At 42.0% G+C, this 25,231-nt stretch overlaps 1 protein-coding gene and 1 long non-coding RNA gene across 3 annotated transcripts; one reads left to right on the top strand and one right to left on the bottom strand.

Moving 5' to 3' along the window:
* Positions 1-2,576: 2,576 nt before the first annotated feature.
* On the bottom strand, positions 2,577-19,323 carry LOC112842924 (uncharacterized). Its single transcript, XR_003214980.1, has 3 exons — positions 19,199-19,323; positions 5,194-5,297; positions 2,577-4,423 (listed from the first exon to the last, which is right to left on the bottom strand). It is a non-coding gene; the product is annotated as an uncharacterized LOC112842924 (long non-coding RNA).
* On the top strand, positions 19,241-24,579 carry tyw3 (tRNA-yW synthesizing protein 3 homolog (S. cerevisiae)). Of its 2 annotated transcripts, none has more exons than XM_003459965.5 (6): positions 19,241-19,551; positions 20,156-20,236; positions 20,319-20,417; positions 21,593-21,664; positions 23,941-24,074; positions 24,182-24,579. In XM_003459965.5, the coding sequence occupies exons 1-6, from the start codon at positions 19,384-19,386 to the stop codon at positions 24,423-24,425; spliced, it is 798 nt and encodes a 265-aa protein (XP_003460013.1). In that variant the 5' UTR covers positions 19,241-19,383; the 3' UTR covers positions 24,426-24,579. The 2 variants fall into 2 exon arrangements, with proteins under 2 accessions (XP_003460013.1, XP_005465856.1); XM_005465799.4 differs by having other exon boundaries at positions 24,179-24,579.
* The last annotated feature ends 652 nt before the right edge of the window (positions 24,580-25,231 follow it).

Here is a 25,231-nt window from a genome sequence, read left to right as displayed (position 1 = left end):
AAGATCCAAGTTGGCAGAACTTGTAAATCTTAGTTGAGTCAACAACAGTTGGCAAAAGTTGAGAAAACTCAAAAATCTCTTGCATCATGTTGCCTTGAAATTTTACGTTTTCTCAACATTTTCTTTTTTACAGTGCATGCTCTAATCGCTCTAATAGGATATTATGGTCAACAGTATCGAACGCAGCACTGAGGTCTAGCAGGACAAGCACAGAGATGAGTCCACTGTCAGAGGCCATAAGAAGATCATTTGTAACCTTCACTAAAGCTGTTTCTGTGCTGTGATGAGCTCTGAAACCTGACTGAAACTCTTCAGATAAGCCATTCCTCTGCAGATGATCTGTTAGCTGTTTGACAACTACTCTTTCAAGGATGTTTGATATGAAAGGAAGGTTGGAGATTGGCCTATAATTAGCTAAGACAGCTGGGTCTAGAGATGGCTTTTTAAGTAAAGGTTTAACTACAGCCAGCTTGAAGGCCTGTGGTACATAGCCGATTATTAGAGATAGGTTGATCATATTTAAGATTGAAGAATTAATTAATGGCAGGACTTCTTTGAGCAGTTTTGTAGGAATGGGGTCTAAAAGACACGTTGATGGTTTGGAGGAAGTAATTATTGAAGTTAACTCAGAAAGATCAATTGGAGAAAAAGAGTCTAACTTAACATCGATGGTACTAAAAGTAGCTGTAGATAATATTACATCTGTGAGATGATTATTGGTAATTTTTTCTCTAATGATTAAAATTTTATTTGTGAAGAAGTTCATGAAGTCATTACTAGTTAACGTTAAAGGGATGGTTGGCTCAGTAGAGCTCTGACTGTTTGTCAGCCTGGCTACAGTGCTGAAGAGAAACCTGGGGTTGTTCTTATTTTCTTCAATCAGTGACGAATAGTAAGATGTTCTGGCTTTGCGGAGGGCTTTCTTATAAAGCAACAAACTATTTCTCCAGGCTAAATGATGATCCTCTAAATTTGTGACACGCCATTTCCTCTCCAGCTTACGAGTTATCTGCTTTAGGCTACGTGTTTGAGAATTATACCACGGAGTCAGGTACTTCTGATTTGAGGCCTTAGTTTTCACAGGAGCTACAGTATCCAGAGTCGTACGTAGTGAGGAGGTAAAATTATTTACAAGATAATCGACCTCTGTTGGAGTAGCGTTCAGGTAGCTGCTCTGCTCTATGTTGGTACAGGGCATTGAAGATGATAACAGTGGGTGGATTATATTCTTAAACTTAGTTACAGCACTTTCAGAAAGACATCTACTGTGATAAAGTCTACTCTCCACTGCTGTGTAATCAATTATTGTAAATGTAAATGTTATCAGGAAATGATCAGACAGCAGAGGGTTTTCAGGAAACACTGTTAAATGTTCAGTTTCTATGTCATATGTTAAAACAAGATCTAGAGTGTGATTAAAGTGGTGGGTGGGTTCTTTTACAGTTTGAGAGAAGCCAATTGAGTCCAATAACAGATTAAATGCCATGTTGAGGCTGTCATTTTTAGCATCTACATGGATGTTAAAATCACCCACAATAATTATTTTATCTGAGCTGAGCACTAAATCAGATAAAAAGTCTGAGAAATCAGACAGAAACTCTGTGTAAGGCCCAGGTGGACGATAGATGATAACAAGTAAGACTGGTTTCTGAGTTTTACAGCTGGGGTGGACGAGGCTAAGCATCAGGCTTTCAAATTCTCAAATTTCAAAATCTTTTCTGGCATCGTTGTATTTTTACTCAGTTGTATAAAGCATTTGTATTCTATTTTTATCTTATTGTATATTTTATTCTATTTTATTCTACTGTATATAGTATTTTATTTTATTCTATTCTGTACAGTTGTATACTGTATTTATTCTTATTTTATTTTATTCTAATTTTTGCTTCATAACTTTTGCACTGTCCACTTCCTGCTGTGACAAAACAAATTTCCCACGTGTGGGACTAATAAAGGTTATCTTATCTTATCTTATCTTAAATGAATTAAAAGTCTGTCTTGGTCTTTTGTTAATTAATAGGCTGGTGTGAAAAATTGCTGCCACACCGCCCCCTCGGCCTGTGCTTCGAGGTTTCTGGTAGTTAGAATGACTCGGGGGTGTTGATTCATTTAAACTAGCATAATCATCCTGCTGCAACCAGGTTTCTGTAAGGCAGAGTAAATCGATTTGTTGATCAATTATTAAATCATGTACTAACAGAGACTTGGAGGAGAGAGACCTAATATTTAATAATCCACATTTCACTGTTTTACTCTTTGGTTCAGATGTGGATACTGTATTGTTCTTTCTTTGTGATTTTTTATGTTTAAGTTGTTTGTTGCTGGTTTTTAGTTTGTTTTTTGTCTGTTTGGGAGCTGACACAGTCTCTATGGAGATGGGTTTTTGGGGGGGTAGCAGGAGGAGAGAAGCTGCAGAGAGGCGTGTAAGACTGCAACTCTGCTTCCTGGTCCCAACTCTGGATAGTCATATTTTGGGGGGTTTAATAAATTGGTCCATATTTCTAGAAATGAGAGCTGCTCCATCCAAAGTGGGATGGATGCCGTCTCTCCTAACAAGACCAGGTTTGGCAATTATCTATGAAGCCCACATCGTTTTTTGGACACCACTCAGACAGCCAGCAATTTAAGGAGAACATGCGGCTAAACATGTCACTCCTGGTCTGATTGGGGTCCTTCCCCATCCTTCCCTCCCCATCACACATGCAGGGTCTTAAGGTACAGGTGTGTCACTGAGGTGCAGGTGAGGCAGTCCTCCTGTGTCTCCCTCTGGCCACCTGTGCCTTAGTTTTATTCCACAAATTAGTCACTCACATTACTCACACTCTCATAACACATACATATAGGGCCTTGGGGGTGGGCACATTAAACGGCGTTCAGAGGACAGTCTGTTCATTCAGCCTCACTTCTGGCGCCGGTGCCCACCTCTCAATATTAAACACATGTAGACATTGAGGGTTCTCGGGAGGGGCCGTGCTAACACCAGCTGCTATCTGGCAGAGGGTCGCTGGCACCATGCCCCTGCCATGTTTTAAATGCACTTTAGAGCAGCACACAGCAACACCCCATATGAGCAGGCGGCGTGAGGTATGGGGTCTTCACACCCTCGTCACCATCCGGGACGGGGGCCGGGAGGAGGAGCTGGCCATCTGGTCTGGGTCCGAGCTGGTGGGCATCCCCTATGGGGGTGCTGGTGCCTGGACCCATTTGGGGAGTGTGAGTGTGTACTGCATTCAGTTCTGTGTGTCTCCATGTTGTGCGAGTGCTGAGTATTTGTATATGTGTGTACGAGGGTGGGAATGCCTGTTTGTGTCTGTGTGGGCCTGTTTGTCTATGTCCATGTGTCATGACCCATCATAGACCCCACCTCTCTGGGAACATCTCAAGCCCCTCCAGGTGTGGGGGCCTATTTCCCCCGACCACACTCCCCGCTGGTGGCTGATGCCCCCACCCGTTGGTGCATTGGTGGTTCTTGGTGTCCAGGGCTAGGTGCTCAGGTATGTAGTGGCTCACTCCCGGCGGATCCTTGGCAGGGCCTGGAGCCCGTGGCTCGGTCGGGCCCCATCTGGGGTGTGGAGAGCCCTTGGCTCTGAGGTCTCTGGGCCCGGTGATCGTTCTGACATTACCAGTTCTCAGCAAAGCCTGCGGGGGTTGTCACCATGGCCCCCTGTGGCTTCTGCACCGTGGCTACTGGTGGCGCAACTGCCCCTCTGGTGGTCCTCCATGGGCTCTCGTGCTCTGGGGGGCCTCTAGATTTCTGGGGCCTGGATCTCCTCCATGCCTGATTCATGTCCTGGGAGGCAGGGCTACGTCACCGGCGGCACAGGAATAAACCTAAAAGCAGACACTGAACTCGGGATGGTTCGATGCAAAAATGAATTTATTTACAAGTGAAACGTGAAAGTGCACAGGAAAGTTTTACAGAGAGGTGGGTATGAAATCAGAGAGAGAGAGGAGTTAGTGATATGCGCTGCCAGGGATGGGACGTGACTGTACTGGGGAATGTGTGGGTGGCTTACTTGAGACAAGGGTGAGCAGCACTGCGGGGCAAGCCAGAGATGGTCCAGGGTGTCGGTGAGCCGAGAGGGAAGCGTCCTTCCGAGCGGAGCAGGTCAGGATAGTGAACAGGTGGGCAGCAGGTGAGAGTAATCTTCTGATTGTGCAGATTGACAGCAGCTGATGTCCTAAACTGGCAGAGATGCGATTGAAGTGACTAATGTTGCTGTGAGCATCCCTAATGCTCATAGAAACTTGTTTTACTACAATGAAAACATTTTAAAAAACTGAACCATACTACTGTCATAGTCCCTCTATATATCGGCACCTTGTCATGGTGGAGGGGTTTGTGTGTCCTAGTGATCCAAGGGACTATGTTGTTCAGGGACTTTTGTTGCCCCGTGGTAGAGTCTCCAAAAGCAAATTGGTCCTGTGTGAGGGGACCAGACGAAGAGCAACAAAATCAATCCCTTTGAAAGAATTAAATCTCTAAAGCCTAAGCTGTCGCTGGCGTCAGACGGGTGTTTTTTCAGCTTTTTTTAAAAAATTTTTACATTTGTAACTCCCACAACTCCTGAAGCATTTGTTCAATTAAAAGAATTCCAAAGCGCCCTGAAAGCAGCGATCTGTGCTTTGCAGTACCATTAGGGTCATTACGGTAATCCCAGGCACAGTTGAATATGAAGGTTGGAAAAGAGAAGAGAGAGAGAGTGAGTGTGATGGAGCTCTTTCTTTTTTTTTTTAATTTGTTTATCAAGAGATTATACAAACTTATATACATTGTATGCATCTTACATGACATATTTTCTCAAACATTTTAACTTTTCTTGTTAAACAAAAGACAAATTAAAATACAAAAAACATCATACCAACACAATAACAGAAAATTGAGAAAGAAAAAAAAATGAAGAAAAAAACTGAGTAAATTAGAAAAAATATTAAATAAATAAATAAAATAAAGTAAAATAAAATAAAAAAACAAAAATTAAAATTAAACAATAAATACATTTAAAAACAAATAGAAGGGGGGGGGGGGGCGGGGGGGTGCTTAAATCCTATGTCTACCTTAAAAAGAGTAACTTTCAAATTCTTTTCAATCTAGTCGCAGGTTGGGTAAATTGCATTGTTCTAAATACTAAGGAAAAGATTTGAGATATTCCACAAAGGGTGTCCACTTGTGGATACATTTTGCAGAACTACCTTTCACTGTGAGTGAGATCTTCTCCACCCTCAAAAATGTCCGGACAGTATTAAGCCATTGCGATGCAGATGGAGGAGATTTCCAAAGAAGTAAAATACAGCATCTAGCAAGAAGGGAACAAAAAGCCAAGATCTGAGTTTGCTGGGGAGATATATTAAGAGGGGTCATTGGAACTACAAATATGGCAATTAGAGGATCTTCTCGGATCTGAATTCCAAAAAACCCTGAAAGTACGGAAAAGAAATCACTCCAAAATTTGTTCAAACTTGGTCAGAAGAAAAACATATGGCTTAGATTGCAAGGGGAGGTCGCATTGGTTTATAATTGAAGGAAAATTTTTAGATAAACGGGATTTTGAGAAATGGACTCTGTTTATTACTTTAAACTGTATAAGCTGTAGCCTAGCACATGGTGTACTTGAACGTATGATGAGATTCACCTTATCCCACCATGATTCAAACAGTTCAACACCTAATTCACGCTCCCAGGCGATTCTGATTTTACCTGATGAATCAGATTCGGTCGCCATAAGCATACAATATATATTTAAAAGAGGTGATTTTTGATTAAGGCCTAACAACCAGAAGGTCAACCCATGGTGGATCAGCAGGGAGAATTGGGAAATTTGGAAACAGTGATGAGACACAGTGTCTAATTTGCAAATAGAGAAACAAGTGAGAAGGAGGTAGGTTAAATTTTGAGGACAGCGCTGAGAAACTAAGAAGAACATCATGTTTGTAAAGGACTCTCATGGTTTTTATGCCTCTTTCATGCCAAATCAAATAGGCGGTGTTGGTAGTGGCAGGGGAAAACAGATGATTCCTTAACAATAGTAATCTGGTAGAGGGGGATATGGTTTCAGTTCAGGTCACATTTTAAATTCATATCTTAAGTGTAGAGAGCACTACAGGATTTGAAGCAACAGAAGATGTTTTAATAGGCAGTGATGAATAGATAAGGGAGGCAGGTGAAAAATATGGAGAAATTAATTGAATTTCAAGTTTACACCAAATCAGGTTAGGTGAATTTAGCCAGTAGGTCAGCTTATGAATATGCAAAGACCAGTAGTACATTAAAAAATTTGGTAGGGAAAGACCCCCATTAGAGGTAAACTGTTGTAATAAAGAGAGCCTAACGGTGCGCACACACCGAACGCGAAAGAGGCGGCCAGAGCGTCAGGTTCACATGTAAAGTCAATGGAAAGAGCACGATGACACGCGATTGCGCGTCCGGCGAAAATGCGGAGGCAGATTTGCGTTGGGAAAACGCCAAAACCCGTGAAATGCGCGTCAGTGTACCGCGTGGGGCGCGTGTGACTCGCGAAAGAAAACCACGCGCGTCAGGTTGTGTGTTGCATTTTGTGCACACGCTGAGTTGGAAAATATGAACTCCGGTGTCAAATCACGCCCCGACAACCAATCAGGAGCCTGGTGACGTGGCTGTAACTAGGTCAAAGGGGCAGATCCAGTCACTCCGTATGGAGGAAAAGCTCATCTGTGCCGTGGCTAATCATCCAGAGCTAAATGATGCATGTTGCTACTTCTACCAAGACAGGAATAAAACGGACCTAGCTTGGAGGCACATTAGTGAGGAGATTGGGCAACCTGGTAAGTTCATTCATTCTGCTTTTTAATTTCCAGACTGACCCAATGAAACCGTGCAAAAGCTAGCAAGCCCACCTACTGTCCTGATATTTTCCCACTGATGTCCAAATACCTTTCCGCTAACAAGTTAATGTGTTTATTCAGAGGACATCTGCAGCACAACACATCTGGCACAACTTCCTCCCACATTTCCGGTTCACGCGCGTGGAAACATGCAATTTTGAGGCGCGGTGGATTTTCCCTGGACACGCGTTGAGGTGCAAATGTGCATGCGTGACATTAGGGGCGTTTGGGCGTTTTCGCTCGCCTCTTTCGCGTCCGGTGTGAACGCACCGTAAGTCTAGGGGCCCTTCCATTCCACAAAAAAGAAGAAACCATCTGGTCCAGGGACTTAAAAAACTGTTTGGGCAGAAATAGGGGGATACACTGACATAGAAAGAGAAATCTGGGTAGCACATTCATTTTGATAATATTAATCCTGCCAATTAGTGGCAGTGGGAGGGAATTCCACCTCTGGAAATCTAATGCAAATTGTGAGACCAGGGGGGCAAAATTCTCAGAAAACAGTAAAGGCAAAGTTCGTGTAATATTAATTCCCAAGTACCTAAACCCCGAGGGGCTGAGCTTAAAAGGAATGTCAGACTGCTCAAGTGTTAATGCTAAAGAGTTCACAGGGTAACATTCACTCTTGAGCAAATTAATTTTATAGCCAGAAAAAGAGCTGAATTTTTCCAAGACAGATAAAATTGGAGGAAGACTACATATGGGGTCAGCTACATACAAAAGAAGGTCATCTGCGTACAGGGATACCTTAACTTCAACACCTGCACGGATAATTCCATGAAAGGAAGAGAGAGACTTCAGAGCAACAGAAAGAGGTTCTACGGCTAAAGCAAAGAGAAGGGGAGAAAGAGGACACCCCTGTCGAGTGCCACAGCGTAGTGGAAAATAATCAGATCGAACAGAGTTGGTGATGACACAAGCCTGAGGGGATGTATAAAGAAGTTTGATCCAACACAAACACACAAACATTTCTCCAAACCCAAACCTATTCAGTACAGCAAAAAGGTAATCCCATTCAACCCGATCAAAAGCCTTCTCTGCATCTAGAGAAATGATCACCTCAGGAGATGTGGGACAATGAGCAGAAAAAATTGTACTTAGCACTGTACGTGTGTTAAAGAACAACTGACGGTCTTTGATAAATCCATTCTGTTCCTGTGAGATAATCTGTGGAAGAACGGCCTCGAGCCGAATTGCAAGTAGTTTTGCCAAAATCTTAAAATCTACATTTAGGAGAGACAGGGGCTTGTGGGACTCACAGGCCGTAGGGTCTTTGCCTTTCTTCAGTAAAACTGAAATAGATGCCTGCGTTAAAGTGGGGGGCAGCCAGCCATTTCTCAGTGATTCATTATATACATCAAGAAGGAGAGGGGCCAGCTTGTCTTTAAATTTTTTTAAAACCCTCAGCCGGAAATCCGTCTGAGCCTGGGGCCTTACGGCTCTGCATACATTTGATTGAGGCAAAAATTTCCTCTATTTTAATAGGAGCATCAAGCTTATCAGAAACTGATTTATTTACTGTGGAAAGGTCAGAATTCCAGAGGAAGGCAAGCATCTCATCTGAAACTGACTGTGATTCAGAGCTGTAGAGATTACAGTAAAATCTCTAAAAAATCCCACTAATAGAGACAGGGTCAGAAACCAGATTGTCAGACTGGTCTTTAGCTTGTGGCATTTTGTTTGTCAACATCCTGAATTTTTGCTGAAATTTCTGCTACCTTGGCCCTGAAATTTTTGTTAAGATTAGCTGAATAAGAGATAATCTGGCCACGCAGATATGCTTTCAGTGTTTCCCATAATAATGAGGAGGAGACTGAATTGCTTTTATTAAAGGCAAGAAAGTCATCGATTGCTGATAGAATGAATCATTAGATAGTAGGAGAGTACTGAACCTCCAAGAAGGGCAGGAACCAACGAAGTTTATATCAAGGCTTAGCGGAGCATGGTCTGATATAACGATTGGAGTGTGATGGAGCTCTGCTGAAAACAGATGTTTTACCCTGCATTTGGGTTCTTTTTATCGTGTTTTTTTATTGTTTTATTTTTTTTGCTGGCTGTCTTGTTTTCTGTGCTCTTTGCCAAGATTTGGATATGGTGCCTTGCTTAGGATTACAGTAATGACCCTAATATCGGTAAAAAGCACAGAATTGCTGCTTTCAGGAACTGTCGGAATTTTGCAATTGCACCAGTGGTTCAAGAGTTACAGTAGTTTGACCTAAAATCAAACTACTCGCACTCCCATTGGTGTTAATGGGTTAAACCAGGGGACTAGTCTCCCCTGCCGGGGAAAGGATTACCAAGGCCCTACCCTGGAGCCAGGCCTCGGGAGGGGTTCAAAGGAGGCTTAGCCAATGGGGCCCAGCTGGCCAACCACCCACAGGAGGCGCTGTTGGGGTTGGATGCAACGTGTGTCAGGTGGTGTCACGGGTGGAAGCCCCATTGGTCCAATCCCCAGCTATCGGGGTTGGCTATTAGGACATGGCACATCACCTCTCTGGTGGGGAAGAAGCCTGAAGTAGCCATGAGTGTCAGAAATACCTGCTAAATATAGTCTGGGTGACCTAAATGCATGGCTTGGGCTCTGGAACCAGTCTCCTGGAGAGGGGATGGACTCTGTTCCAGTCTGGACTTGCCCTCAGTGAGAGGCGGCGGGTAGGCGGGGGTATTCTGTATCCCCTCAGCTTGCTGCCAGTACATTGGGGTTTTCCCTAGTGGAGGAGAGGGTTTGTTCCCTGTGCCTTCGGGTCGGGGAACGGGTCCTGACTGTCATCTGCGCTTATGCTCTGAGTGGCGGTTCAGAGTACCCAGCCTTCTTGGAGTCCCTGAGTGGGATGCTGGAGAGTGCTCCATCTGGGGACTCTGTTGTCCTACTGGGAGACTTCAATGCTCACGTGGGCAACAACAGTTAGACCTGGAGGGATACGATTGGGAGGAAAGGCCTCACGGATCTGAGCTCGAGTGGTGTTTTGTTGTTGTGCAAACCACAGTTTGGCCATAACGAACACTATGTTCAATTCAATTCAATTCAATTCAATTTTATTTATATAGCGCCAAATCACAACAAAAGTCGCCTCAAGGCGCTTTATATTGTACAGTAGATAGCACAATAATAAATACAGAGAAAAACCCAACAATCATATGACCCCCTATGAGCAAGCACTTTGGCGACAGTGGGAAGGAAAAACTCCCTTTTAACAGGAAGAAACCTCCGGCAGAACCAGGCTCAGGGAGGGGCGGCCATCTGCTGCGACCGGTTGGGGTGAAAGAAGGAAAACAGGATGAAAGACATGCTGTGGAAGAGAGACAGAGATTAATAACAGATATGATTCGATGCAGAGAGGTCTATTAGCACATAGTGAGTGAGAAAGGTGACTGGAAGGGAAAAACTCAATGCATCATGGGAATCCCCGGCAGCCTACGTCTATTGCAGCATAACTAAGGGAGGATTCAGGGTCACCTGGTCCAGCCCTAACTATATGCTTTAGCAAAAAGGAAAGTTTTAAGCCTAATCTTGAAAGTAGAGATAGTGTCTGTCTCCCGAATCCAAACTGGAAGTTGGTTCCACAGAAGAGGGGCCTGAAAACTGAAGGCTCTGCCTCCCATTCTACTTTTAAATACTCTAGGAACAACAAGTAGGCCTGCAGTGCAAGAGCGAAGTGCTCTAATAGGGTGATATGGTACTACAAGGTCATTAAGATAAGATGGGGCCTGATTATTTAAGACCTTGTATGTGAGGAGCAGGATTTTGAATTCAATTCTGGATTTAACAGGAAGCCAATGAAGGGAAGCCAAAACAGGAGAAATATGCTCTCTCTTTCTAGTCCCTGTCAGTACTCTTGCTGCAGCATTTTGGATTAGCTGAAGGCTTTTCAGCGAGTTTTTAGGACATCCTGATAATAAAGAATTACAGTAGTCCAGCCTGGAAGTAATAAATGCATGAACTAGTTTTTCAGCATCACTCTGAGACAGGATATTTCTAATTTTAGAGATGTTGCGCAAATGGAAGAAAGCAGTCTTACATATTTGTTTAATATGTGCGTTGAAGGACATGTCCTGGTCAAAAATGACTCCAAGGTTTCTCACAGCATTACTGGAGGCCAAGGTAATGCCATCCAGAGTAAGAATCTGCTTAGATACCATATTTCTAAGATTTTCAGGGCCGAGTACAATAACCTCAGTTTTATCTGAATTAAGAAGCAGAAAGTTAGCGGCCATCCAGGTCTTTATGTCTTTAAGACATTCCTGCAGTTCGAACATAAGAGTGTCCATAAGTGCACGGGGCACAAGGACACCCTAGGCCACAGGTCGATGATCTTCTCTGCGCCATGAGGTTGGGGAACGGGTCCTGACTGTCATTCACAATTATGCGGCAAGTGACAGTTAAGAGTAGCCAGCATTCTTAGAGTCACTCATGGGGTGCTCATGGGGGCTCCACCTGGTGACGCCGCCATTGTACTGGGAGACTTTAACACTCACTTGGGCATCGACAGAGAGACCTGGAGTGGCATGATTGGGAGGAACGGCCTGTCTGATCTGAAACCGTGTGGTGTCTTGTTATTGAATTTCTGTGCAGTTTGTCCATAATGAACACCGTGTTCAAACATAAGGATGCTCATAAGTGCACAATGCACCAGGACATCCTAAGTAGCACTCAGGTGAAGAGAAGAGCAGAGCTGTTAACTGATCAGCACCTGGTGGTGAGTTGGATCAGGTGGTGGGGAAAGACGTCGGACAGACCTGGCACACCCAAATTTGCCAGGTGCACTGGGAATGCCTGGCAGAGGCCCCAGTCTAGGAGATCTTCAACTCCCACCCCCAGCAGAGCTTCAAAAGCATTTTGATGGGAAGCTGGGGACACTGAGTCTGAATGGAACATGTTCTACACCTCCATTGCTGAGGCTCCTGCAAGGAGCTGCAACTGCAAGGTGTTGCTTTTCAGGCTTGTTTAGCCTGTAGGACTTCTGACACAGCTGATGGGTACTGGCAGTCCAAATGGTTTGTGGCTCGGGTTGTAGCTGAAGCAAAAATGCTGGTGTGGGAGATATTTGGTGAGGCCATGGATCAAGACTTTCAGTCTGCCTTGAAGCAATTCTGGCAAATTTGCATGCAACTGAGGAGGGGAGCAGTGCTCTACTCACACTCAGTGGGGGTGGGGTGCTGATGTGCTCAGCTGAGGATGTAGTTGGGAATTGGAAGGAATACTCCGAGGGCCTCCTTAATACCACTGACACACCTTCTGTAGAAGAAGCTGAGTTTGGGGACAAGGGGGACGATGCGCCCACTCCTGAGGCCAGGTCACTGAGGTAGTTAAACAACAACTCCAACTTCTTTGTGGCCCCTGGGGTGGACAGAGTTCTTGAATGCTCTGGATGTTGTAGGGCTGTTTTGGTTGACACACCTCTATACCATATCACATGGACATCTGGGTGGTATCTCTGGAATGACAGACTGGGGTGGTGGATCCCATCTTTAATAAGGTGGTGGGTGTTCTCAAACTTCAGGGGATCACACTACTCAACCCCACTGGAAAGGTCTATGCCAGGGTACTGGAAATGTGAGTCTTTCCATCAGTTCAACCTTGCATACAGGAGGAACAATGCAATTTACAACCTGGTCGCGGAACACTAGACTAGTTCTTTATCCTTTCAAAAATATTTTAGGGTCTGTGGGAGTTTTCCAAACCAGTCTACATGTCTTTTGTGGACGGAGAGAAGGCATTTCCTGGGTACACTGTAATGATAAAGAGATTGACATGGTCAGCAACAATGATCAGGTAGCCTGTAGCATTTAAACAATGCTCAGTGGGGGTCAAGGAGGGCAAAGTGTGCCAAGCAAATAATGTCACTGTCATATTATCATCTGTCTTTGTTGTTTTTAATTTATTTGCAAAGAAAAAAACAACAACAAGAAAATATCCCCCATGCCATTATACCCCCAGCAGCCTGAACTGTTGATACAAGGCTGGATGGACACTTTCAAGTTGTTTATGGCAAATTCTGACCCTACCATCTGAATGTCGCAACAGGAATCAAGACTTATCATACCTGGCAATGTTTTTTCCAGTTTTTCAGTTTTCAGTTTTATTTGTCATATGCAAGTTAGCACAGGGTCAACATTGCAATGAAATGTATTTGACGAGCAGAAGACAGTAGAAAAAATAGTAAAGAGCAAAATATTAATAAAATATAGTAAAAGAAAAAAGAATAACAGTTAACAGACTAAATATAAATATGTATATATAAATATATGTATTATCTTCTGAACTGTGTACTGTCTTCTATTGTCCAGTTTCAGTGAGTCTTTGTGAATTCTAGCCTCAGTATACTGGTCTTAGTTGACAGGAGTGGCAATTTCTGTGGCAACTTTAGCCCATCTGTTTAGTTTCAGCATTGAACCTGCTGTGCACTGAGAGATGCTTTACTGCATACCTTGGTTTTAACAAGTGGCCTTACTGAGTTACTGTTGCCCTCCTGTAGACTTGGGACAGTCTGGCCTTTCTCCTCTGACCTTTGGCATCAACAGTGCATTTTCACCCAGAGAACTGCCACTCTATGGATATTTTCTCTTTTTCATCCTATTCTCTGTAAACTGTAGAAATGACTGTGAACATCCCAGTAGATCAGCAGTTTCTGACGTACTCAAACCAGCCCGTTGGTCACCAAGAACCATACCTTAGTGGTTGCATTTTGCATTTTGTTAACTTTGGACTGTTTTTGTTTTATACCTTGTGAAGCACTTTGTGATCTTTTATCTAGAAATGTGCTATATAAATAAAATTTTACTTACTTACTTACTTACTTAGTAGTGTATGCTTCAACTTCAGCAGTAACACTAATGACCCCAAAGACACTGTTATTATAAAAGAGAGACACACAAAGAATGTCATATTATTGCATCGAGGCGTTTTTGGCTACCGAGGTGAGAGACTTGCTTCTAAAAGGGGGGATTCTAGGAAGATGGCGGAGTGAGCGTTTCAACTTGAGTGGGCTCCGAGGCTTTTCTTGAAAAGAACCTCCTTTATGTCTTGACCGCAATCAAGTAAACCGGAATTAGAAGCAGACTAGTTATACTTCATCTCTACAACTCAAAAACTTCTTCCCTGTGTTTCTCTCCGTCATTTTCAGCCGCCTTCTCCAAAGCGGCGAAATGGCTAACATTAACAAAGACCATGGCTACCACCTAGCGGCTCTTCGGCAGGCGTGCGACGAAGAAGGTATTGAATGGATGGAACAGCAGCACGACTTATCACAAGACAAACCGCAAGCTGATCGTCACCACACACCGGTTAAAAGTCCAAATCCTAAAAAAATGAAGGCTAACGAATCGCAGACACAAAACGAAGTTTCGAACACAATTCTCCTCAATGCTATCCAAAAACTCGTATGTAAATTCGACACCCAAAGTGAACATTTAAAGAGTTATGAATTCCAGCTGCAAGAAAATACCGACGCTGTAAGAAAAGTAAAGGAGTCCGTGGATGCTAATACGCAAGCTGTTAAATCTGTGGTGGAAGATGTGAAATGTATTAAAACGCAGATGGCGACGCTGAAAAAAGAAAACGAGGCTCTTCGTGAAATGTGTCTGGAGCATGCTAGATACAAACGGAGATGGTCTTTGCTGCTAACTGGCGTTCCCGAGAGGGAGGGGGAGAATACAAGAGAAGAAATAATCAGAATTCTGACCAAGATCATTCCTGCGAACGCCGAGCAGCTGTACAACACAGTGGATACAGTGCATCGGCTGGGGCAGAAGGGACGAGTGGGTGACAAACCCAGGCTGATCGTCATACAGTTTGCCATGAGAACTGTTCGAGACCTAGTGTGGAAGATGTCCAAGGAGGCGAAGTTCTGCAAGGAGATGAAGATTCGGTTTAGAGAGGACTTTTGTAAGGAAGACAGAGAAGCCCGCAAACGTCTGTGGCCAAGGGTGGAGGAGGCAAGGAGCAGAGGGCTCAAAGCTTTCCTGAAGGAAGGATATGCTGTCATCGATGGTCGTCAAATCAAAGAATGAAAGAACTTTATAACGACCTAGATATGAAGGTATAACTGTTCAACTAAATTTAAGCCGGTAACTTGCTCAATGGTCCTTAAATTTGACTGGGTTTATTAGTTAATAGGAGGTAAAATGTTCCATTGCCCTACTCTAGTTATTAAAGCACTCTCAAACTATATTCAATGGTTCTTTCAATATTTTCTTTAAACGTTCGAGGTTTAAGAAATAACATAAAGCGTAAAGTTTTTCTTTTTTGTAAGGAACAGCCTAACACCAATTGTTTTTTATTTCAAGAGACACACAGTAGTAAAGATGATCATATATTTTGGAGAAAGCAGTGGGGAAGCGGTGATATTTATTTATCTCATGGTACCTCTCATTCAGCAGGAGTGGCTATTTTTCTACATCGTTTTAATGGAAGAGTTATTGATCATAAAGGTGATAAGGAAGGTCATTGGTTAATGGTTAACATAGAGTTGGATGATATTAGTTGGATGATATTAGTAACATTTTAGTAAATGTTTATGGGTTCAACAATAGAGCCAAAAATCGGAAATTAATTTCTGATTTGGAAAAAATGATAGAAGAAAGGAAGATCATTTATTCAATTGTTCATGTTGCAGGTGACTTTAATATGGTACCAGATGAAAAACAGGATCGATTTCCAACTAAATATGACTCTTCTCATTTTAACCAAATAATAATGGATTTCTCCTGCACGCTCAACCTAATCGATATCTGGCGTAAGTTAAACCCAGAAAAACTGCATTACACCAGTAGTAATTCTGAGCGCTCTCAACGCTCAAGACTAGATTATTGCTTAATAACTGGTAGTCTTTTCCCCCATCATCCAACTGTAAGATTCTCCACTCCCCTCTTACTGACCATTGTGCCATAACACTTTCAATCTCCCCGGATAATAGATCACTGGAAGTTTAACAGTAACCTCTTAAGAAGCTCATCTTTTTGTATAAAAATTAAATCCTTAATAGGAGAGGTAAAAGCAATGGAGGATTTTTCTTCTACTAGTAAATGGGAATGGTTGAAGTTTAATGTCAGAAAAATTGCCAGTGAAGAAGGAAAATTAATGGCTATTAAAAGGAGACAGAAACAGGCTGAAATTACCGCGAAAATAAGTTCATTGTGCAATTTATCACATCTGACAGAGGAAAACGCTACAGAACTAAACCAGTTGCAGTACAAACTAGATGAACTTTTTATAGACAAAGCAAAACGTGCCTTCATTCGTTCAAGGGCTACATGCATTGAGGAGGGGGACAAGAATTCTACTTATTTCTTTAATCTGGAGAAAACTAGACAAACAAAAAAAAACTATAATGAAGTTACAAATTAATAATACCCTGACTGAGGACCAACAGACTATAAACAACTATATTACAGAGTTCTATTCAGCCCTCTACACTACAAATTATTCCAGTTCGGAGACTAATTCTTTTTTAGCTCTATCCATGAAAATATTCCTCAAATTGACACACACTTTAAAAATCTCAATGAGTCTGAAATTACTTTAGCTGAATTGGATACTGTTGTTTCCCAAATGGCGAGTGGTAAATCACCAGGTCCTGACGGAATCACAATTGAATTTTACAGGTATTTCTGGAGTGACATTAAAGATTTATTACTAGAGGTATTTAATGAATGTATAAATAATCAAATGTTATCTCCAACTATGAAACGAGGAATAATTTCTTTACTTCCTAAACCAAACAAGGACTCTGTCCTTTTAGATAATTGGAGGCCTATCACACTTCTTTGCTGTGATTACAAATTGTTAGCTCATGTCTCTGCCAACAGACTAAAAACAGGAATAACTCAAATAATAGATGCGACACAGTCCGCCTTTATAAAAGGACGTCATATCCATCATCATACCCGTTTAGTATTAGATATGTTGGATTACAATCATTTAATTCCTCATGATAGCCTTATTTTATTTCTTGATTTCTTTAAAGCTTTTGATTCTTTGCAGCATAATTTTTTATTTAAAGCTCTGGAGGCTGTGGGTTTGTTAGTGTAGTGAAAATGTTGTACAGAGATATAACAAGTAGTATTGCACTCAATCAAGGGTTTTCTAATAGTTTTAAAATTAATCGTGGCATTCGGCAGGGATGCCCTATTAGCCCGTTATTGTTTATTGTTGCAGCAGAAATGCCATTTATATCAAACTCTGTTCAGATCTGGAAGGCATAAACATTCTTGATAAAGAATTTAAAATTAGTCAATTTGCTGATGACACTGCCTTATTTCTAAGGAATGTAAATATGGTCTCTATTCCAATTAATAAAGTCCTTTCATTCTCAAAAGCATCCGGCTTAACACTAAACCTTAAAAAATGTGAAATCTTAGCTGTACATAGCTGTAATCAAAGTACTATTAACAATATTCCAGTAAAAGAGGAGGTAAAGGACCTTGGTTTAATAATCAGTAAAAATACGAATGATCGAGAGAATAATAACATAACTCCTAGATTAAATGTAGTTAAAAAAATATTTAATCATTGGCTAACACGTAATTTATCCATATTAGGTCGTATCTTACTGTCTAAAGTAGGACTTTCAAGACTCATATACCCCTGTTATTCAATTTTTACGTCTCCTAAAATGATTAAACTGTCCAATTCTATTATATTCAGCTTTATCTGGAAGAATAAAACACATTATATACGCAAATCACAATTAGTTAAAGACTATGAAAATGGGGGCTTGAAAGCTTTAGACTTTGAATCCATTATTGCTGCGTTCAGGCTCAGATGGTTAAAAGACTGCATTTCCTCCTCAATCTATGTGGTACCATATTCCAAACAAACTCTTTAATAAGCTCGGGGGTTAGATTTTTTGCTCAGATGTGATTATGAAATATCTAAGATTCCTCTTAAGTTGTCTAGTTTCTATAAGCAAGCTTTGGATTTTGGGAAACTAATTTTCACCCACAACTTTTCACCTCACAATTCTGTGTTGTGGAATAACAGGGTTGTAGTCATCAATAAGAAGTCCTTAATTAAATCAGACTGGTATGATAGAGGTGTATGTTTTGTTGTTGATCTGCTTGATAAAAACGGAAACTTGCTATCTTATGAAGAATTTATTGATAAGTATAAAATAGACGTTTCATTTAATAATTATAATAAGGTTTGTAAAGCGATACCCACACCGTTGTTAAATCTTATCATAAATACTTTAAAGTATTCACTAATAAGAACATGCTTACCTTCACTGACGATAGGTAATACCTCAATAAAGGACAAACAATTTAATAATAAGTTAATCTCTAATACCTTTAAGCAAATAGTATTCTGCAACTATAATGTCAATGTCAGACATGACCTTGATAGCATGTTGACAGAAAAGTCATTTTCTTTTTACTTAAAATACCCACCTGTGCCTAAAATGAAAGAAACACACTTCAGAATCATATCTGGCATCTATCCAGTTGGAGAATTCCTGTATAAAAGGTTTAATTTTGAGGCCGACTCTTGTGCTTTCTGTTCTTCGGATCCAGAAACATTAGAGCATCTATTTTTCACTTGTCAATATGTTCATGCCTTTTGGTTTGAAATACACTGTTGGGTTTCACTCAGAATTTCCAATATACCTTCCTTCACATCTGAGGATGTTGTTTACTTTATGGACAATCTGGATTCTGAAATCTCAGATGTTGTCAATTCTGTAATAGTGCTATGTAAGTTTTTTATTCATTTATGTAAGTGGAAGAATGCCTCTCCTGTGGGGCAGGGATAGCTCAGTAGGTAGAGTGTCTGCCCCATGATCGGAAGGTCAGGGGTTCGACTCCACTGAACGGCTACCCTGAGGTACCCCTGAGCAAGGTACCGTTCCTACACACTGCTCCCCGGGCGCTGCATTGGTGGCTGCCCACTGCTTCACTGGGTGAATGGGTTAAATGCAGAGGAGTAATTTCCCTTCGGGGACTAACACAACACACACTTGTGTTTACCGTCTTCTTGAATTACTTTTGTCAATATTTTAAGTCACTTAAGCTTATTTCTAATATGAATAAAAAAAAACTGCTGTACTATACTGTAAAATCACAAAATACTTGCTATTCTAATTTTCCTGCTTGTGTCAAAAGGTCTATGTTCCTTATTACTTTACCCTAGAAACTTTTATTTTCTCCCTGTAAAGCTATAATGACTTGCTTCACCATCTTTATACTGTAAATTGTTACAATTCTGGTCTGTTTCCTTGACTTGTTTTGTATATGAAAATTTCTTTCAATAAAGCTAAAAAGAAAAAAAAGAAAAAAAAAGACTTGCATCTAAAAGGGCCCTCACCCAAAAAAAGGTCTTCCCAGCTACACTTCCACTTACCTACAGCAGATGGCAGTGTCGCTGTTGACTGCCCTTCATCGGTTCCAGTCCTACTGAAGAAGAAGAACCAGCCCTCCGTGAAGCTAACAGCTAACATCCATGAAGTATTAAAGAATGAAAGCTTATGAACGCCCGCTCATGCGACAGACAAACCAGGTTAAAGTAGCGGCTAGGCGTAAGGAGCTATGGAGAAAAGCTTCGCTCAGTGGAAAAAGCAGTGCCTGAACAAAGTGGACCTGAGTAAGAAGGGCGCTGTGGACGAGGCCATCGAGCACGTCGTGTCTCTGCTCAACAGCCGGGAGGAGTTCTTCACTACCAGCTCCTGCTCGGGGAGAGTCATCCTCATCGACGGGGTGAGTCTCACTCTGCCTCACACAGCACACACTTTGTATTATAGAGGGATGTTTATGACAAATACCTGAAAGAAAACTAATACCTTCACATTTTATTTCTATAATACTTCTGAACTGAAATAAGCTGAAACATGAAGCTGCATAGTAGAGCATCGTGCTGTCAGCGATCAGAGAAGATGAGGAATTCTTGGAATCATTTAAACGCTCCAGTTTATTTTTCCCTGATCTGGCTGCCATAGTTTGCAGACTGTGTGACTTTTGACTGAACTCCACATCGTCATATCAGCTGTAGAGGGCTGCTTAAAGTTTCTGACCTGATTACTGTTTCCTGCTGCAGACTGTTTCAAGATGCAACAGGAAAACTCTGGGAGTTATTATTGTTGGTTTTCTATCTCCACTGTGAAGTATTCAACTTCCCTTTTGTGTTGTTGTCTTGGTTTTATGTTCTCTGGTGTTTTCTTAAACTGCAGTTTGTTTGACATCTCAGGGCTACCGTAGGATCCTCCACACACCAGGACATCACATTCTGACTGCTGTCGGAGCAAACAAACAACAACCATGGAAATCTGTACTGAAACAATGACAGTTGTCTCTCCCTCTCTAGGCTCCAGAAAGCAGTGCTGTCCAGAAACAGAACTGTGCCTGGCTATTTGTCTCACATCACAAGTGTACCTCAGAGGACCTGGTGAGACTCATGGTGTCCTTATGATTAATAAGCATCATGGCTGAATGTACTGTTTTATCACATGCCTGTGTGTGTTTTCTAGTTGTCTGCTCTGGCCGGGTGCTCCGGTGATGCTGTGTTGAAGTTTGAGCCCTTTGTACTCCATGTTCAGTGCAGACGTCTGGAAGACGCACAGCTAATGGTGAGTCTTTATTAGGAGAAACAAATCATTCGGCACATTTTCTGGTTAGTTTTCTCTCAAAGGTTGCTCTACTTATCTCTTGGGCTTGAATGTGACCTTTGTTTATTCTTAGTGACATGTTTCTGCCATTCATATATGTCACTGACTCTGCAAACATTTAAAAAGCACAACACTGACAGGAGTCATCATCAGTATCTTTACTGACATGAAAAACACACGTTTCATTCCCTAAATCTTTCCTCACTGTGCTCAGTACACCAGTGTTTCTGTGTAATCTGTGTATATGCTCATGCCTGCACGTGTGTTGGGCTTTTGCCAACTTTACTACATGCTGTGCAGTCTTGGACCACATGCTGTAGGTCCTTCAGCTCTGCAGCGGTGGGGCTTTTGGGCTCATACTGAGTCCTTAAAGGTTTTTTAAACCCATGATGCTGCAGTGCATATCTGGAGTTTTTGAGCAGGTCAGTGCTACTATGGCCGTAGCTCCTACTGAAGGTGAAACACTAACTGTGGGTCAGAAACTCACACAGCCTTGCTTCAAAGGAGCTAAACTACATTTCCCTCAGTGAACCCAGTTTATGTGGTGATGAGCTCATTAAGCTGAAACCTTACTGAGATGTTGTTGAAGTATGACCTCAGACATTTGTAATGTTTTACAGTTTTCCTTCTTTGGATATCACATGAAAATCGTTCCCAGTTGTGGCCATTCGACACGCATGTAGCACAGATCATGTACCTGCCCACTGTAGAGGAACTGCTCACACAGATGCTCTAACACACTGTGTTCAGTTAGCATTGCAGGGAAAACTGTGACTCCTATAAATTCTGCTTTGTTTTTCCTTTTTACACTTGCACTTTATATGAAGGTAATTTACAAAGAAAGACCCTTTTTGACACACTTTAATTTGAATGCTTAAAGCTTTTATGCAGGGCTGCTGTCACTGCTGAATGTGAAACATGCTGCTTCACTGACAAATCCTCTGTCAGCTGTTATGTAAAGCAGCTAGCTCATGCCTTAGTGTCACTATTGTCAACACACAACAAAGTATTAGGATCACCTTTAACACCAGAGAGAGGATTGTTTAGGATTGAACCTCAATAATTTATCCAGGTAAACTGTGTGCGCGCGCGTGTGTGTGCGTGTGAGTGTGTCTAACATGTCGTCTCACCTGCAGCATTCAGTGGCCATCGACTCCGGTTTCAGGAACTCCGGCCTCACTGTTGGCAAGACGGGAAAAATCATCACGGTATGCTTAAAAATGAGTTTGAATTGTTTTGGCCGGGGTCGTTACTGACACAATCCTTCCATGTCTTTGTTATTATTTTTCCTCTGAGTATTCTCAACGATTACCATGTTTATATTCACATGTATGTAACCTGCTGTGCATGTCTGTTGTAAGAGGGCTTGCACAGGAGGAAGAGTGGGAGTGGGCTCGCAGCGATGTTTGGGGGGAGGTTGTCGGCTGTTTTTGGTTGAAGGCCGTCAAAGTATGAATTCCAGTGTCAGTGATTATTGGACTAGCAGTTTATAGACAGTGTTCTTATTTATCAACGTTAGATGCTGTGTAACTGCAGATCTATAACTCCAGAGTTTGACAGTAATGGTAAAAGCACAGAAACGGCAAACATTTAAGTCAGCTAACCTGTGGGGACACTGACCTGGTCAGCAAGGGGGGTTGTTAATCAGTCATTGTTGTCCCCTGCACATGTGCAGGGGGCAACAATGAGACACAGCCCAGAACCAAACTGGTGTCACTGCTGGTGACATCCAGCGATTCCTGGACCCTGCAGGTTGCACAGGTAGTCGTACTCAAACGCGATGACTGACCGCCTTGATGCGACTAGGGATGGGTATCGTTTAGGTTTTATCCGATACCAGTACCAAACCGGTACTTTTGAAACGGTGCCGGTGCTTAAAGAATGAAGAACACACACTTTGTCCAAAAACCTCTCATGTTCAGCTGTTTTTTTTGTAAAAAGATAACAATGTTAGCCTTTTCTGCAGCTATAGGGCATATATGGTATCACTCTTGGCTGGAAGCAGTGCTTAAAGAATGGAAAAAACACAAACTTTGTCCAAAAACCTCTCATGTTTAACTGTTTCCCACTTTTTCTTTGGTCATTTTAGCCTTTTTGGCCAGGGTGAAGGGAGTATCTGTCATCAAACAAGAAGACAGCCGCATGTAACTACCACGGTGTTTGCTAGTTCACCTTACATGCATTAATGTAATAATGTGGTTAGCATACTCAACGTAAATTACACACGAACAACATGAAGCTGCTCACGCAGAGAAGAACGGCTGCTGCTGCCATCATCATCCTCATCATTTCTGCTACACTGGCAGGGCTAGGGGCCCTTTAAAAAAACGCTATGCGTCGCCAGGTGTTTCATCAGATTTGAGGTGTTACCTCCTTTGACAGTATCAGCTTAAAGCACTTGTTGCGGGCTGCTGAGTTTGCAGCTTTTGCTGTGAAGTACAGCCAGACTTTGATCGCTTCGCCTTGGGCATTTTTAATCTGTAGCTCTGCTCTAAAAGAACGTACGTACCTGGGCCCGCCTACTATCCTTGGAAAGGTAAAATGATTGGCTAGAATCCAAAGTGTATGACATCTTAGGAAAAAAAAGCACCGAAATGTGCGCTGCTTTTCGGTCTGGTTACTACTGTTTATTTCAGAACCGGTGCCATAATGGCACTGAGCGTACCCATCCCTAGATGCGACTGTTGAGTTGAATGAAGTAGACTTCATGCGAGTGGCCTGGCAGCCTGCCCTGTGCTCACTGCTAACACTGTGTGGTGTTAGCAGTGAGCACAGACCTCTATAGAGCAGCAGCCTGACTGCCATTAGGTATTGGATGAAATCGTATATAAGAGTAGTACTGAGACGTTATGATTGATGCCACCAGGCTACATCTCAGTGAGAACCCCAGGACATGGCGTGTTGTCTCATTGGAACAATGCTGTGATGACAGCAGGGCTACAGCCGCTGCAACGCTCCGTTGGATAAGTGATGGAGAACCGACGGGTTCTTTTTTGGGGCTTTTCTACACTAACACTCAGAGTTTACCACAAACGTTCACCCAGTCCCACACATGTTCATGTAATTGCTTTTTTCAGTTTTCATTTTAGTTCAATTCAGTTTCTGTCATATAAGGCCAACTCACAGCAGCATTCAGCTGAAGACATTTTCCATCCCAGCTGCTCTCTACAGAAGTACCTTGTCTGGCATTCACACACACACGCGCACACACACACACACACACACACACACACACACACACACAGGGCACCTCAGGGTTCAGGATTTGTGGCCTAGGATATTTGAATACATGACACATGCAGGCTGGAGTAGGTAACGATTGAACCTCTGATTGATAGTCGACACTCTCTGCATCCTGAGCCACAGCTGCCCACATGTTTAATACAGTTAGAATAATTCCGTGTAATTAGCTGTAGCTGTAGGTATTTCTTTCATTAACTTTAGCATAGTAATAAAAATGTCTTTACTACATTTGTCCCTGTAGGCAATCCGTAGCACCCACGGCCTGGAGGTTCCTCTGAGCCATGATGGAACGCTCCTAATTCCACAGGAATACGTCACCTATCTAACACAGGTAGCCAATCAGAAGATGGAGGAGAACCATAGAAGGATATCCAGGTCAGTGTGTTGGTTGGCTGTAAAGTCACCAAAGTCAGAGACATACTGGAGTCTCACTGGATTTCTTGTCAAACACTTGATTTTCTCTCTCTCTCTGCTGCCAGCAGGTTCTACCAGAACCTCCAGTCAGCCCTGCTAACAGAGAAACGCCAAAGATTCCAGATCCAAGATCCTCGTGATGCTCGGGAGACAGAAAAAGGGACAGACGAAGAGGAGGAAAAGGAGGAGAGGAAAAAAACAAGTGTATATAAACGGAGGCGAAAGAGGGAGCAGCATGAGACAGACAGTTGCCATGGTGATGGGGACAGTAGTGTGCCAGGGCTAGAAGACTGTCTGGATCTGTTCACATGAACTAATGGCTCAGTTTCACAGACTGGTTTCACTGGATTATAGTTTCCCAGTTTTCAGATGTTTTAGAGATTGTTAGTTTTGCAGTGATGATGGGCTTTCATCACTATGATCACCATGGTAACAACGGCATTAAAGTAAATACCAAAACAGAAAAGACTGAAGGGATCAGTTATTTTTTGAGTTCTTATTTGTGTATAAAATGGAAAAAAAAGAATCATTCAAAGCATAATATGTAAACTTAAAGTTTATTTACATGATGTGACCACTAGAGTGCAGCAGTGCTCAGAAAAATCTTCATTTGGAGGACATCAATGGGCTTACTGAGCGTATCACAGACAGGGCTGGGCAAGTTACTTTGAAAAAGTAATTCAATTATAGTTACTAGTTACTTCTTCAAAAAAGTAACTGAGTTAGTAACTGAGTTACAATATTCTAAAAGTAATTAATTACTTGGAAAAGTAACTATTGTGTTACTTAAAAAAAAAACAAAGAACGTTTAACCCCCTGGGGTTCTCATTTTGTCATACTGTATAACCAGAATTGATATAAAATCAGACAAAAAACATAAAATCACAGTAGAAAAAGTTATATTTTTACTGTAACAACCACAAACATGTTTAATGAATCATATTTCATAACTTCAAATGCAAATATAAATTGTCAATTTTAAAATCCTATGCACAAGTTTTGCAAACAAAGTTATTTGCATCCATTTACCTTTTACCTTGATTTTTTAAATAACCATTTCAAACTATTTACAGAACAATCAGCTGTTCTTCAATAAGATGCCACACAAATTATTTGTG

The sequence above is a fragment of the Oreochromis niloticus genome, linkage group LG18, assembly GCF_001858045.2.
Source record: "Oreochromis niloticus isolate F11D_XX linkage group LG18, O_niloticus_UMD_NMBU, whole genome shotgun sequence".
NCBI lineage: Eukaryota > Metazoa > Chordata > Actinopteri > Cichliformes > Cichlidae > Oreochromis > Oreochromis niloticus.
Note: the sequence above shows the minus strand (reverse complement) of the source record. Positions and strands in the feature narration are given on the sequence as shown.

Excerpts from the sequence above, each read along its gene's own strand:
- tyw3 (XM_005465799.4), top strand. The coding sequence starts at position 19,384 with ATGGAGAAAAGCTTCGCTCAGTGGAAAAAGCAGTGCCTGAACAAAGTG. Across the intron at positions 19,552-20,155 it reads GAGTCATCCTCATCGACGGG|GCTCCAGAAAGCAGTGCTGT; the intron begins GTGAGTCTCACT and ends CTCCCTCTCTAG. Across the intron at positions 20,418-21,592 it reads TGGAAGACGCACAGCTAATG|CATTCAGTGGCCATCGACTC; the intron begins GTGAGTCTTTAT and ends TCTCACCTGCAG.